Source organism: Nyctereutes procyonoides, unplaced genomic scaffold (assembly GCF_905146905.1).
Source record: "Nyctereutes procyonoides isolate TBG_1078 unplaced genomic scaffold, NYPRO_anot_genome, whole genome shotgun sequence".
In the NCBI taxonomy this organism is placed as follows: Eukaryota; Metazoa; Chordata; class Mammalia; order Carnivora; family Canidae; genus Nyctereutes; species Nyctereutes procyonoides.
This window is the reverse complement of record NW_026575047.1, coordinates 52319418-52335053: the sequence shown is the minus strand read 5'-3', so window position 1 is coordinate 52335053 and position 15636 is coordinate 52319418. Positions and strand designations below refer to the sequence as shown.

The following is a 15636-nucleotide window of genomic DNA, read 5'->3' as shown; positions in this document are numbered from 1 at the left end:
CTGTGCAGTCTCTGGTGCATTTTTTTCCCCATAGAAAGAATAACAACAGCTTCATTAAAGGCAGCCAGTCTTTAATTACTGATTGGAATAATTATAGGGGAATTCAACTTCTGCTTCTTGGAATCTGAGCAGAGACAGCAGGCAGGACATGGTGGGTTGCGGGGGTGGGGTGTCTTGGCCTAGTAAGCAGTATACAAATACACTTTGTTATATTTCTCATACCCTGTTTAGGCTAATCTCAGGAACAAGGTGGTGGAGGTGAGCACCTTCATCCATGTTTTCATCTGATGTTCTGGGTTTTTCTTAAAGCTCCCTGGGAGATTCAAAATGTGAGAAACACTCTTCTTAGACCCCTGAACGGTTGTGAGTGATTGCTCATGGGCTGATTGGCTGTTCTTATAAAGTGTGCACAAGATGGATAAGACAAGAAAGAGTTTGATTTTCAAGGAACTGACAAGACGGGCTGGGAAGATGGAACCATGGGCCACTGTGGGGCTAAACCCCCATGCAGTAGCAACTACAAGAAAAGAAGAGGGTAGAGCGTTCAGAAGGGAAATGGAACTTGGGTATCAGGAAACCTTGGCCATTAGATTTCCTCAGTATGACCCTAAATCAGTGCTTTACAACTCCAGTGTGCTGTGAACTTCGGGGCACCTTTTAAATGGCAAGATCCCATGGGCCCTGGGGCTGCACTTCCAGTATGTTCCCAGTTGCTGTCCATCAGGACAATGCTCCCCAGAGGATTTCCAGCCTTAACCTCTCACCACTTCCTTAAAATCTACCTGGCACCTTTCAACTCCTTCAAGAACAGTCTGCTGTAATCCACTTACTGATGCTCAAACCAGAGTGGATTGCTGTGTTCTTGTCTTATTCTCACCTTAGCAGATTTGGAGTTTGATGTTTCTTAATGATTGCCTGAGGCCTGGGGCATTTAGGCACCCAGGAACTAACCCAAATACACAGTAGATGGATTTATAAACTGGAATTTGATTTGAGAGGAAGATAACTGCAATTCATGCTCTGCTGTGCCCCTCACCCAGATGCCCTTTGGGATTAGAATGTTACTAGGTGTACATGGGATCAGAACAGGAAGATGTGGGGTGGGGTTGGGGGTGGTCTTAGAGATCTTCATGGGCTGGATTAGAATTTAGCTTCTACAGCACCTTTCATGACCTAAGTGGCCATGAGGCTGCCTTCTCTACTTTCACAGAGCCTTTCTGTAAATGCACATTTCCCAACACTTCTGTTTCTGATAGGACAACTACACAAGTCCATTTTTCTTCTCCACACTTAAGATCCAGGGAAGCTGTTGCCATGCTAGTCAGGAGGCTCCCTGCTCTCATCATTTATAAGCCACCTATTAAGGGGATTCTGAAGCCTCTGGTCACTAGCCTCTCAGTTATAACATTGGTTGCAGTTCACCTCCCTCCAGTCACGTTCCTTATTTACCTCTTAAGTAGCTTACTGTGGTCCTGGCTTTGACTGTGGGCAGTACTTAGCAATAATACAAGACGTGCCATCCCCTGAATGGATCTGGACTAAACAGGATTACTTTGGTACTAAATAGTTTAATGACTCGTGGTTAATGATTTGAGGGCTGCTAAGAAAAAACAGGAGACCTTGCTACTGTATTTATGCCATGGTCCCAAGTGAGGATTTTTCAAAAATTGATGAGATGAAAGCGAGGGCTCCTTGGCTCAGAGCTCAACCAACATCTTTGTGTCTCAGGACCAGAAAAATGAGTTTTGCCTTCACCCAGTTTTTCCCAGAAGCCCTATGTTTTCAGTGTGCGATTTTGCAGAACATAAGGTTTGGTCAAAGATACCTTCTATCATGTTATAGTAGCAACTTGTACCAGTGGCATAGTCCTGCAACACTCAAATTTATTTCTGTGTAACTACATTAAGATGTTGATTTGATTATTAGTAGTTTTATAGTATTGATGAAGGATAGTTGAAGAGAGGCAGGGCAGGACAAGGGGCCCCGCCCTAAGGGGAAACAACCCTTAAAATGATTTTACACCACTCTGGGAGGAGCCCTCTACCCTTTCCCATGTGACAGATGACAAAAGTCCGATTGGATGACAGGTGCAACAGCCCTCCAACAAGTCCATAAAACTCTAGACTTAGAAACTCCAATGACAGCCCTCTTGGGTCCCCTTCGGGAGTTTTGTACTATCACTTTACTATGGCTCAATAAACTTTTGCTGCCCACCATTGTTCGTCTGGTCTATAGATCTCTTCATTCTTTGAAATGGTGTGACCAAGAACCATGGGCACCAAAGGAGAAGGAAATCCTGTAACTGCATTTGTATGTGATTAGGTTTTGAGGTTCAAAGAACTATACATTTAGGAAATGTATATAATTACATATACATAAATATATAGTTTTATATATGTAGATATTTGACCTAATTATTTTTTAAAGATCTTATTTATTCATGAGAGACAGGCTCCATGCAGGGAGCCCAATGTGGGACTCAATCCCTGGTCTCCAGGATCAGGCCCTGGGCCGAAGGCGGCACTAAACGTCCGAGCCACTGGGGCTGCCCGATATTTAACCTAATTTAAATGCTGCAGTAGGGGGCGCCTGGGTGGCTCTGTCAATTAAGCAGGTGCCTTCAGCTCAGGTCAGGATTCAGGGTCTTGGGATGGAGCCCCGAGCCCAGCTCCCTCCTCAGTGGGGAGTCTGCTTCTTTCTCTGCCCTTCTCCCTCCTCCTCCCCTGTTCTCGCTCTCTTTTTCGGTCTCAAAACCTTTAAATGTTACGGTTGGAATCTATAAGAATGTCATTGAAAGGGTCATTCGAGTTTGAGAAACACTATTATTTGATTGCCATCTCTGTAATCTCCCTTAGCTACCAACACCTTTAATCCTGTCTTGTTTTATACTTTTGTTAAAAGGTGAGGTGTTAGGCAATTTATCAGTTAGCTATTGCCACAATGATGCTGCATAACAAACCACTCCAAAACTCAGGCTTTTAAGTGGCAACCACCATTTATTCTCACACCTGGCTCTGCTTTTCCTTGCAGGTCCATGGGCTAACTAGCATGACTCAGCTTTACATATCTCATTTTCCTTGGGCAAGTTAGCTAACTGGACAGTGACACAAGGAGAAAACACTAAAATCTTAAGACCTATACTCAAAACTGACACACTGTTAAATCTGCCTACTTGCCATTAACCTAAGCAAGCCACCTGGCCAAGTTCAAAGTCAAAGGGGCAAATAATACTCCTACCTTGAGGCTATTGCAAGGATGTGGTTGTAAGAAGGAATGATGAATTGGGGACATTTAGTCTACTATGGTCTGACTGGTTGGGAGTTCTGGATACTGCCTTTGTTCTGTTTTTCCAAATAACCTGTGAGCAGTTGTATTGAACAAAGTGTGTGCTGAAATAACTTTATGGTTCTAAATAAGCTAGGTGAGATACTTCCTGATTAAAGGGACAAAGGTAACAACACATCAGCCTGGCTAGGAAGAATAACTTCCATCAGTGGGAACTTAAGAACAGCAATGTGCTAAGGAACTAAAGCAAACTCTCTTTATCCATTGCATCCTAGCAATTCAAAACCTATTAGATTTTAGTTGAATATACTATTCATCATACTGCGAGTACATATGTAAACACAGAGACGCTAGTTCATAATAGTATGCAAAAGCACTTTACTCTTGGCGTTTAAAAATGTGCGTTATTTTCATTACTGTTGTGCTGGTTTCTGTTTTCTATCACAAAATCTTGAGTGACAGGAATTATTCATTCTTTTTGTTTAAATGATAGAAATGAAATGTTAAATTTATTCTATCTTCATCCCTGCAGACACTGCAGGGAAGGGTAGGTAAACAAGGCAAATAAACTCTTCTACACCATTTAACCAGATGCAACATTTTGGCATTTTTAGGATTTGCAGGTTGACTTAATTCACTGACTTGGCTTGAAAGCTGGCACCAGTAAGGTAGGATCTCTGCAAGGTCAGATCTTTCTCCATAGCTCCTCCAAATACCCTAATTCCTGGGCTACACTGTGAGCTCTGAAATGATGTTTACTGCAACATACTTGATGCTTTCGCATCTTAACCTGATGCCTTTTTTTTAAATTTTTTTAATTTTTATTTATTTATGATAGTCACACACACACACAGAGAGAGGCAGAGACACAGGTAGAGGGAGAAGCAGGCTCCATGCACCGGAAGCCCGATGTGGGATTCGATCCCGGATCTCCAGGATCGCGCCCTGGGCCAAAGGCAGGCGCTGAATCACTGCGCCACCCAGGGATCCCTGATGCCTTTTATCAGGGCAGGGAACTATCTGTTAAAAACCTTCTAAGCTACCAGCAGTCTTAACCACTAAGTGACTGTAAAAAAAAAAAAAAAATGAACATAAAAAGCATGAATCAAAACTTGTGCCAGATCCTTTTCCAGGACATCAATGCTCCGAGAAAAGAGAGAGGTCCTCATCAATGGCTTCCATGAGCAGTGACTCCTACAGTATAGTTAGTGTATCAGGTCCAGTTGGGCAACCCCAACCTCTTGACTAGTTTATCACTATTTCTACACAAGGCATGTTTAAAGCGGATCCTCAATCAAGTATTGCAGTCATAATCCCAAGGAATAGTCCAGTTTTAGCACATCGAGTTCCTGCAAGATGCCAGATCAAGTGGGAAACCACCTCAAAGAGTGATGGCACATCACCTTTTACAAGCGAGAGGAAAACATCAAGAAGGGAATAACCTTTCTCCCTCCTAAACTCATCAGATCAGTGGCTGACAAAGTCCAGAGTCCTCCATTTCCCCGTTTCAAGAGCCCATTGTCAAGGCGAAGAGCTTTGACGTTATCCCCTGTTCGCTGTCTTTCCACGACTGTTTTCCTGATTCTCAACCCTCCTCTCGAGACACGGCTAGGCGTGTTCACCTCAAAGCCTGCTCCAAAAATCACTCGAGTTTTCACATTTCAAGTAGGGAGAATGAAGGCTTCAGAGCAGAGCGAAGGCGATGGAGGAAGTCTTTGCAGGCCGAGGGAGCCGCCAGGCATCTATTATAAACAACTGTCACCGCCTGGTGACACCTACGAGGATTCAATACGTGCTGGAGCCACTGCTTTAACTCTCCGGAGCCGAGAGGAGGAGAACCGTGAGGGGAGGTGGGATTTCCTCCGCCTGAGATGCAACCCGGGCAGGTGGAGGAGGCGGCTGCCAGGGGTTCACCTGCACCCCTCGGGGGCGGAGCTTGGCTGCAGCCCTCGCCAGCCGGGAGTCCGCCTGCCCAACGGGCCCGGGGCGAGGATGTGGGCGCAGGAGCCGTTTCCAGGAGGCCCCCAGCGCCCCCGTGACCTCGGTGTGCAATCAGTACAAAAGCAAACCTGCCAGACGACGTCGGCCGGCAGATAAGTCAGGCGGCTTCACTCACGATAACAGGGCGTGACAGGCCCGGCGCGCTCCGCCGCCGCCTCCCCGTGCTTTCCCGGCCACGCCCCCGTGGACCACGCCCTCACTGTGATTGGCCGAGCCCCAGGGCCGGGTCGCGCCACGATTGGCCAGGACTCAGGGACGCTGGTGCAGGGCGCACGCCACGTGTACGTAGGGGCGGGCCGGAAGGCGAAGACGCCCTCTGACGCGGCCGGGCGCCGCCGGTAGAAGGCAGCCATGGAGCGGGACGGCCAGCAGCTGTCCGCGCGGCCGGCTCTGGAGACCGAGGGGTTGCGCTACCTGCACGTCACGGGTGAGTCGCAGCTGCGGGCCGCTGGGCCGCGGGCTTGTACCGCCTGTCCCCCGGGCGCCGCCATGTTCGGTGGGTCGTCCTCCGCTGCGCGCCCGGGCGGGCCCGGGGAGGCCTGCGGACGCCTGGGGAGGCCTGGGCAGGCCTGGGCGGCAGCCGGGTGGCGCCGCACGCAGGTCCGGGAGGCGGACCTGGAACGCGCGGAGTCCCTCCCGGAACCGCACTTCTCTGCGCGGCCCGGCCCCGCCCTTCTTTGCGCGAATCCTTTATTTTATGCGAAGCAAGCCCTTCCCGGCTTGCGGTAACGGTGGCCCCTCCGCGCTGGGCTTTCACCTCCCGGGCTCACGTCACCCACCCCACCCCACCGCACACCCGGCGCTGCATCGGCCCCCACGGCCACCCCTTTCTGTATGTCCCTGAGGTCTCAAAGGCCTTTGCCCTCCCGAGTCGATACGCTTCCCTCCACCCACCGAAACCCACTCTGCCGTGCCCTCCATCCTCCGGACCTGCCCCCGACTCCCCAGATGGTTGAGAAGGCCCTTCCTTCTTGGCGACCCTTGAATGGTGCTGCGCCTATTTTAATTGCCTACTTAGGAGGCCCTTTCCTCGGCTGCACTCTGGGTTTTGAGGGGAGGAGCTACGCCTCGTCTTAGTTGAATTTCATGAAAAAGTCTAGTAGTGGCATGATGTTCAGTTTCTTCACAACTGTGTTCTGCTTTTCAGTGGGCTCCCTGCTGGCCACCTATGGCTGGTACATCGTCTTCAGCTGCATCCTTCTCTACGTGGTGTTTCAGAAGCTTTCCACCCGGCTGAGGGCCTTGAGGCAGAGGCAGCTGGACCGGCCTGAAGCAGCCGTGGGTTAGTGCGTGATACCAGGAGGGTATACACCTGTACACCTCTTTCTTTTAGTATTTAAAAGTTAGCGTATTAGGAAGAGTAAGAAGTCCATGATTCTAATCTATATGAAAGGAAGCCCCTTTTATGCTTCTGTAACTAATTTTGGGGAACGTGTGGTAGCTTTTTTATTTCCTTAAATTTCGGTAATTTTAATGAGATGGAAAACCTGCTTCATGATGTGTAGAGCACTCACTGCATTTTTTTGCTAAATGTTTTTTTACTTATAGGATGGACTGAAATGAAAACTTCACAGCGTCTCCTACTTGTGGGTCTGCCTACTAAATTTCTAGAACCATTGCAAGTGACAAGAAACTCAGCCTTAGGTCTTTATATCCACCACATTTTGATTTTCACAACTTCCTCATCAGCTCTGATTTCAAACTATACTTGGCTGTTTTGAAAACATATTCCCTCTGAAACTGTAGCCGCTTCAGTAGATAGAAGCTAGTTTCTGAGAACATATCTAAAAGAAAGAAATGTGGGATCCCTGGGTGGCGCAGCGGTTTGGCGCCTGCCTTTGGCCCGGGGCGCGATCCTGGAGACCCGGGATCGAATCCCACGTCGGGCTCCCGGTGCATGGAGCCTGCTTCTCCCTCTGCCTGTGTCTCTGCCCCTCTCTCTCTCTCTGTATGACTATCGTAAATAAATAAATAAATAAATAAATAAAAATAAAAAATAAAAGAAAGAAATGTTAAGTGTTTTGAGAGTGGCAGCACAATTAAATACAAATCCTTCTTTTGACCCACCAGAGTTACTGAGTTTGGGGAGAAAAGCAAATGTTGTAGCACAAAAGTTGTCATTAGCGGAAAGGCTTAGGAATGTCCTTCAGACATACCTCTCCGCTCTTCCATTAAACTCTGTGTGTGGCCCTGCCATTCTCTCAGTCTTTTTTATTGTTAGCTGTGCATCTGACAGCAAACTACAAATTGCAGTTGTGCATCTTGCATAAGATGCAGGATTTCAAGAGGGCGGCAGTGGTGTTAGGAAACAGCTTTAGTCACCTGGTATAGCCATCTCTCCGAGTGAAGTGTTGGCAGTGTGAGACTGCTCTTACAATTGAAGAATAGGTTTATAAGATGATAGGCTGGGCAATTTATTTCTTATTTTATTTTATTTTATTTATTTATTTATTTATTTAGGCTGGGCATTTTAAAAGAGGCTTTTTTTCGTGAAGAACTGCAAAAAGTAAATGTGTAGTCAAAAGTGTTATGTTGTGCTATTATACAACTTTGTTAGGAAAATTTGGTTAAAAAAGAAAATCCATGCTTGATTTTATTTTAAGAATGCCCTGATAGTTACAGATTTTACCAAAAATCACATTTCTGTGAAGTGGAACTATAATTTTGTTTTGTTTCTGAAGATAAAATTCCAGTCATTTCTACCACTACACACACACACGTGCTACTTTGGCCCATTTTATGTGGATTCAGTTAAGTACTCTCTTTCCACTACCTTCTAGGTAGTGATGGTTGCTTATGCTTTTGGATAGTGCTGATGTGAACATATAGTTCTACTTTGTTTTCTTCTTTAAAAATTAGCCATACCACTGTGTAGATGCCTCTTGCTGATTCTTAACATGGTGGTCTCAATAGATGAGCAGATAGAGAACTTGACAGTATATTTATATAACTCTGTTTTGTTTTATAAACCAGATAAAACGTAGATAAAACTGGGAGCATTATTTCCATTAAGGCTAACTGGAAGGATTTTTCTTTTCTGTAGAAACAAGGGTAAGATGCCTAAGGATCTTTACGTCTTTGTGGTAGGGATCGGAGCTAAATAAGTGTGGCTAATGATTAGAAAATTTTATCTTTCCTTGTTGTCTTCTCAAATTCTGGTCAGCCTGGAGACTGAATGTTAGAAATCCAGGTTGTGAAATAGAATCTCAGGTGCCCCTTAGTCACGGGGCTATGCCAGACTCTTGTGAATTGGAATTGCTGAGGGAGCCCAGAAATATGCATTTCTAGCAGGGATTTCTGGTGCCCTGGATCTTTGGGGCTAAGAACTAAGGCAGTAAGAGCAGTCTTCTGCCCCCATAAGCAGTAAAATTTATGCACAACGGGAGAATTGTCACATGAAGTCCTTGTTTTTGTATTGCCTGACATCTGCACTTCTGTATCCTAATAATATGGACCCTTAAGAATCTCTTTTTTATTAAATTTTTTCCTGACCTTTTAGAACCTGATGTTGTTGTTAAACGACAGGAGGCTCTAGCAGCCGCTCGTTTGAAAATGCAAGAAGAATTAAATGCACAAGTTGAAAAGCATAAGGAAAAACTAAGACAGGTATGAGCTGGTTTTTGTTTGAATACATGGTCTTAAGAAATATTTTGCTGCTTAGTGGGTAAAAGAATGTGGTGTGTGTGTGGTGGTGTGTGTGGTATACAAGCAGGTTTGCCGCAAGTCGTCTTCACCCCACCCCGTTAGGGTGGGTACTGGGAACAGCTAATTATGGCAGAATTGATTCCTCTTAGCTTAGTACTGGTCGGCACACTTCTCTTGTGCAATATCTTACTGTTTGTGGGGAAAATACTCTTTTAAAAGGATGTTCTTTTATTTACCTTTTTTGCTTTCCAATGGTTTCTTCGCACTGTATTCTCACCCAAAACTGTGTGTCCAGGTGCCATGCCACGTTCAGCTCTAGCTCCATTGTCTGTTTTAAGCCATGTATCTCACACGATCCAGCTTGGTGGATCTAGTCATTCTTCAGTGGATTGAAGGAGAGTCAGGGTGGAGGGCAATAGTGGGCTCAACCCAGGGGTGAGATGGGGAGCAGGAGACGGAGTTTTGAAAGATTTTTTTAAAGGCAGGTTGTTTCATTGGGGAGCAGTAGAAGGGGAGAGGGAAGAAAGAACCAATGACAACTGTTGGAAGTGACTTGAGGGGTCAGGTGGGTTGTACTGCCCTTCTCAGGAACAAGACCACCCACCAGATTTGACCTAGTCTGTGTAACTGAAACGACCAAGTTGTAGACTTTACTTTCTAAGAAGTTTCAGTCCAGATGTTTCTGGGCCCCTTTTCCTCTTAGAAGAAAGCCTCTGCTAGCTCGAGGGCATCAGAGAAATTGGTCTTCCTGTTGCTTTTGCTTGTGTCTGTGGTGTTTTCAGTGTCCTGTGCCTCTCTGCCACTGCTAGTGGCTCCTGTGGTTTCTGCACAGTCATCTAGTACATGGCTGGTTTCCCCAGCTTGGCTGGAGCCCAGGAGGACAGAACAACAGCACACCTACTCCACACGTTCCTCCCCCTTGGTCACCCTGTCTCAGCAACCTTCTTCAGTGTTCAATTGCATGTTTTCCACTTAAATGCAATCACTAACCTAGAATGTACTCGCACATTGCTGTTGCTCAATTTTTTTAATCATACAAGGTAAAAAAAAAATTTTTCATTGTTTGTTATAAAAAATCTCTACCATGAAAATTAAGTCTCCTATCTCTTTGTTCTTCTACCTCCTGCTGCCCAGCATTCCATATTAGGTTTTTTAGATATTTTTCCAGCAATATTTATTCATATATAAATACCCATAGAGGTTTTTCATTGAGGGACGCCTGGGTGGCTCAGCAGTTGAGCATCTGCCTCAGCTCAGGCCATGATCCTGGGGTCTGGGATCGAGTCCCAAATCGGGCTCCTTGCCTGGAGCCTACTTCTCTATGTCTCTGCCTCAGTCTCTCTCCCTCCTTGTGTCTCATAAATAGATAAAATCTTTAAGAAAAAGAAATTTTTCATTGAAATGGCAGCATGTATACATAGATGCCATTTTTGATCCATTCTATTTTAATGTTTACTGATCTACAACCATTTAATTATTATTATTTTGTTCCAAGAGCCATAGAATAAGTTGAGTTCCTTTTACATGTCAGAATTGACAACTTCAGGGTCTGAGTTTGTGTCTGTAAAGTAGCTTGATCATTTATGCAGTTTGCTGAAGTAGCTGAAAAAAAAAATCTTTGTAAAATTGCAGTGTGACCCTCCTAAAATTGGAAAAGGGACAAAAGTCCATGTTTGGTTTTAAGATTGTTTCAGTACATGTAATTCTGTTTCCTGTACTACAAGCATAGTAATAATAACAAGTGGGTTGAGTCTGCCTGGCCCACAGCTGAATCGGCTCTCCTATTCACAGTTTCAGGATCTGTCAGGTGTGTTCCATCCTGGTGTTCTGTGTGTCAGCCAGGAGTATAGAATAGCCTTCAGGTCAAGAGATGATTTCCTCCTTGACTTCTTGTCCTTGCAGACAGTGGAAGCATGGGGTAACAGGTGTTGGGGTTTAGGAGCAGTGGACCCTGAAAACCTTGGAGAAATCTTGTGGATGTGCTTCCAGAGATTTCTCACATATCCTTCTGGTGTCACAGTTCAACTGGAACCAGAATGAACAGCAGTTTGAGTCTGGATTCCATGGGGGATGAGAAATGTGTAGTGCACATAAGCTTGTGTGCACATAAGGCATGGTTCCTGATTGCTGGTGGGGATGTTGCTCTTCCAAGAGTGGCAGACAGAGGCAAAGGTCCAGCGCACTACGTTTCCCTCCTGCCTTGGGAGCCTGCTCATTCTATGCTTGCAGCGTTCTCAAGTGCTTGTTGTTCTGTACAATTTTCTGCTGAGATTAGTTTTCCTTTATGTTTCCAGTAGTACTGGACTTTCAAAGCACTTTCACATCACATCCGTTCTCATTCTGCAAAGCAGAAGGAATAAGTGACTTTCCTTAGGTAACTCAGCCAAGTGGCAACAGACCTGGCAGCCACACTCACCCATTCCAAGTCAGAGTTCTTCCATGTCACAAAAATGTCCTACTGTGGGCAACTTTTAGAAGAACTGAATTGGTATTTTCTTTCTTATGACACTTTTTGCTCTCTTTAAAGTTTATAAACACAGGGGCATCTGGGTGGCTCAGGCAATTAAGTGTCTGCCTTCAACTCAGGTCATGATCTTGGGGTCCTGGGATCGAGCCCCGCATCAGGCTCCCAGCTCAGTGGGGAGCCTGCTTCTCCATTTCCCCCTCTCTGCTGCTCATGGTCTGTCTTTCTCCCAAATAAATAAGTAAAATTTTTTTTTTTTAAAGATTTTATTAATTTATTCACAAGAGACACAGAGAGAGCGAGAGAGGCAGAGACACAGGCAGAGGGAGAAGCAGGCTCCATGCAGGGAGCCTGACGTGGGACTTGATCCTGGGTCTCCAGGATCAGGCCCTGGGCTGAAGGCGGTGCTAAACCCCTGAGCCACCGGGGCTGCCCAATAAATAAAGTTTTTTTAAAAAAAATTTCTGTGTGAGTCAAACTTATACCACTAGATGACAGCAACATAATTAACTAAAGAAAATTCGGGTGAAGGTTTGGTTTCAAAGACTTTTAAATGAAAAAATTGGGCAGCCCGGGTGGCTCAGCAGTTTAGCACCGCTGTCAGCCCAGGGCCTGATCCTGGAGACCTGGGATCGAGTCCCACATCAGGCTCCCTGCATAGAGCCTGCTTCTTCCTCTGCCTGTGTCTCTGCCTCTGTCTCTCTCTCTCTCTGTATCTCTCGTGAATAAATAAAATCTTTAAAAAAAAATAAATGAAAAAATTGCCAAAATTAGCATTTTCTTTGAGAAAGATGGCACCTTATGAATTAATGTGCAATTCTTTCTTAGCTTGAGGAACAAAAAAGGAGACAGAAGATTGAAATGTGGGATAGCATGCAAGAAGGGAAAAGTTACAAAGGAAATGCAAGAAAGCCTCCGGAAGAAGACAGTCCTGGGCCTTCTACTTCATCAGTCCTGCCGAAACGGAAACCTGATCGAAAGCCTCTGCGGGGAGGTGGTGAGTACCAGATACTAACGTATTCTGTGTAATTACAGGGTAGGTTTACCTTTTAAAAACAAGATTCTGTTTCTTCCTTTTTTTTTTTTTTTTAATTATCTATAAATTGAAGCTAATTCCTAGCTTGGTATTAGGGGATAAATAAAAGAAACCCTTAATGGCTCGAGGTCGCCAACCTGGTGAGCCCAATGTCCCTGGTGAGCCCAATGTCCCTGTTGCCCAGTAAGGGTATGGGAGCAGATCCTGCTTCCAGAAGGTCTGTAACCTCCTAAGCCTCCATGTCCAATCAGTAAAGTAAACATTGCCTAAGAAATAGGAAGGGGTGGTCAGTCAAGGCCCCCATGAGTAACTGGCATGGTGGCTCTCATATTTAAGCCTCTCACCCTGCTCCCACACAGGAAGGGGAGAATTAAGTAGGGCAAAGGATAGTTTGCACATTTTGCAAATGAGTGTCACGAGGCTAGAACACCGTGGTTTCTGTCTTCCCAGCCAGGGCCACCTTATTTCTTGCAAATAACTCTCTCAAGGAGACACGAACAGGTGTTCATCCAGAGCTTTTTTCTGTGTGCAACCCCTGCCCCCTGCACTCTAGGTGACCCGGTCGCTGTCTTTTTCCATCCCATTCTTGAGGTCTTTCACATCCTTTTGGGAAGACATGACTTAAAAATGAAAATAAGTAATGATTGTGATCTGCTAGCAGTTCCACATTAATCCTGAGGGAGGAGGGGGCAAAGATAACAGAACACTGTGGAGGAACCAGTTCTGGGCTGAATACTTTTTTTCTCCTTTGGGGGAGAAGGTTTCTTCTGCACAGAGGTGTTGCAAGAGGCAGAGGCATGGAAGGCTGGCTGGCGTCTTGGGAGGACGACAGGGAGACTGGAATGTGGGCTCCAAGGCAGCACAGACAGAAGCTGGGTTGTCCATAAAGGCTGAGCCCCATCCTTTTTGCGTCAGGAACCCAAAGCTGTCTTCCTAGAGGAGTGATATATCCGAAAAGAAAATGCTATTTTAAAACTTTATCAGGGCACCTAGGTGGCGCAGTTTGTTAAGCGTCCACCTCTTGGTTTCAGCTCAGGTTGTGATCTCAGAGTCATAAGATCAAGCCCTGAATTTGGTTCCATAGTCAGCGGGAAGTCTACTTGAGATTCTTTCACCCTCTCCCTCTGCCGTGTGCCCTATCCCCTCCATGCACATGCATGCCTGTCACTCTGTTCCCTGTGTCTCTCTCAAATCTTTTTTTAAAAAAAATTTTCTGAAAGGATATTTTGTAGAACAAACAGTGGTGATATTTAGGAGAAGAGTGGACATTGTAGAAAACGTAACATATGATGTGCTCATGTGCATGGTCTCTTTCAGTGTTCCCAATGATCCTGAGCTAGATGCTCTGAGTAGCTTGGTTTTACAAATAAGGGAACCAAAGCACAGGGAGTTATTGCCCAAAGATCCCATAGTAAGTAAGGAGCAAAACCACCTCAGTTAAGGTCTCACTGGCCTAAAGCCTGAGCACTCAACCTGGTCACCAAATGTCTGTTAACTTTGGGAGCTGAGTGGGTGGGATTAGGGGTGAGGGTGAGGGCATGAATGTTACCCAGGTCTGATCGGTAGTAGGGGCAAATTCCATTCTGTTTTGATATTTTTTAAATTTATTTTCTGTAGCTTGCACTGTCCTTATTTGAATGTATACATTTTATTAAGCACTGTTGTAGAAGCCTTCATGTACTTAAATCCAGCCATCTTGAGAGGTTTTTTGGGGCAAATTTCTTGTGTGTTTTGGGGAATTTTTACATTTTTGAGGAGTTAAGACCAAAATGCTGGATGACTTCTGTTAATCCCCCAGAAAGTCCATTCAAAGTGTAATCACAGAATAAAGTATTTTTTTCACATGGTAGCTAAAAGTTTTATGAAAATGTCTGTGAGAATAGAGCTTTGCATGTCAGGCTCGGAATTTTATATTTGATGCAGAATGTGCCCAGTGTTTTGCTTCCTTTCCCTCATCCCAGGTTACAACCCACTATCTGGTGAAGGAGGTGGAGCCTGCTCCTGGAGACCTGGACGCAGAGGCCCGTCATCTGGTGGATGAGGCTAAGAATCTTGTTAGTGTCACTTTGGACATTAGCAAGATGAATCCGTAACCCTCAATTCAACTGCCTTACGCGCATGCTTTTCACAGTGACTAGCCAAGGGGAGTGGGGTTTATTTCTGTTCTTAACCACACATGCATCTTTATTGGTTGAAGTCAGCATAGGATAATAGCACCACTAGCAGTAGTGACAGTTCGTCACACTTCACTAAAGCCAGTGACTGCATTCATTGATTCATGGGTAATTTCTAGGTGGTAGATAAAGCCCACCAGGTGATTAACAATCTTGATAAAATTAATGGTTCTTCAAGTTAGAAGTTGTTGCAGGTAGGACAGTCTCTGTGACAGGTTGCGTTGAATGATGTCTTCCTTGTAAACGGTGAGCCCACCAGCGAGGATTACTGATGCAGACAGTTGATGGGGTTGTTTCTGTATATTTATTTTTATGTACAGAACTTTGTAAAAAAGAAACTGTAAATATTAAAAAAATACAAAAAAAAAAACATTTTTAGCACCTTTATTAAATTCAAGGACGTTTCATTATGAACTTGAATATGTCTACCAAACCTGAAATAGCTTTCTATCATGCCACAACCTCCTCTTATTACTTACTTTTCCTGCTCACTGTTTCTCACCTGTGAGCAGGGGGAGTGATGGTCAGCTACAGTGATTCCCAGAGTGGGCAGGCCCCTTGAAGTCTGTCCACAGAATCAGGTGCTGAGCTAGTTGCTAAATTCTAGGATAAACAAACCTCTAGACAAGGGCCCTGTGGGTCATTCCCCTTGCACCAGGACTCATTTGTTACATTCTTGTCAATAGTCCACTGTAAAGGACCAAACAGTAAAAATTTCAGGCTGTACAGGATGCACAGTGTTGGGTTTGTGCCTTTTTTTTTTTTTTTTTAAAGGAATGTTGAAAACCAAAAAATTCTCAGCTCATGGGCTGGATTTGGCTTATGTGCTGTAGTTTACTGATCCTGCTGTCAAGTCAAGATCATAAGGAAACAAAATAGTGCAGGTTAATTAGCCAGAAAAATATTCTAGAGTGGTCTCATGTATACATTGGTTGACATTTATTGAGTATCTGATATGTGTGAAGTATTCTGGGGTTGTCTTCCTTGCTATATATAAAGGAAAAAATATAATCTGCTCCTATGGAACTTAC

General features: G+C 44.9%; 1 protein-coding gene across 1 annotated transcript; it reads left to right on the top strand.

Moving 5' to 3' along the window:
• The first annotated feature begins 5588 nt into the window (after positions 1-5588).
• On the top strand, positions 5589-14978 carry SELENOS (selenoprotein S). The gene is made up of 5 exons (XM_055326854.1): positions 5589-5713; positions 6434-6568; positions 8786-8892; positions 12224-12392; positions 14393-14978. Exons 1-5 carry the CDS (start codon positions 5638-5640, stop codon positions 14470-14472), a joined length of 567 nt encoding a protein of 188 aa, XP_055182829.1. The 5' UTR covers positions 5589-5637; the 3' UTR covers positions 14473-14978.
• Positions 14979-15636: the final 658 nt, after the last annotated feature.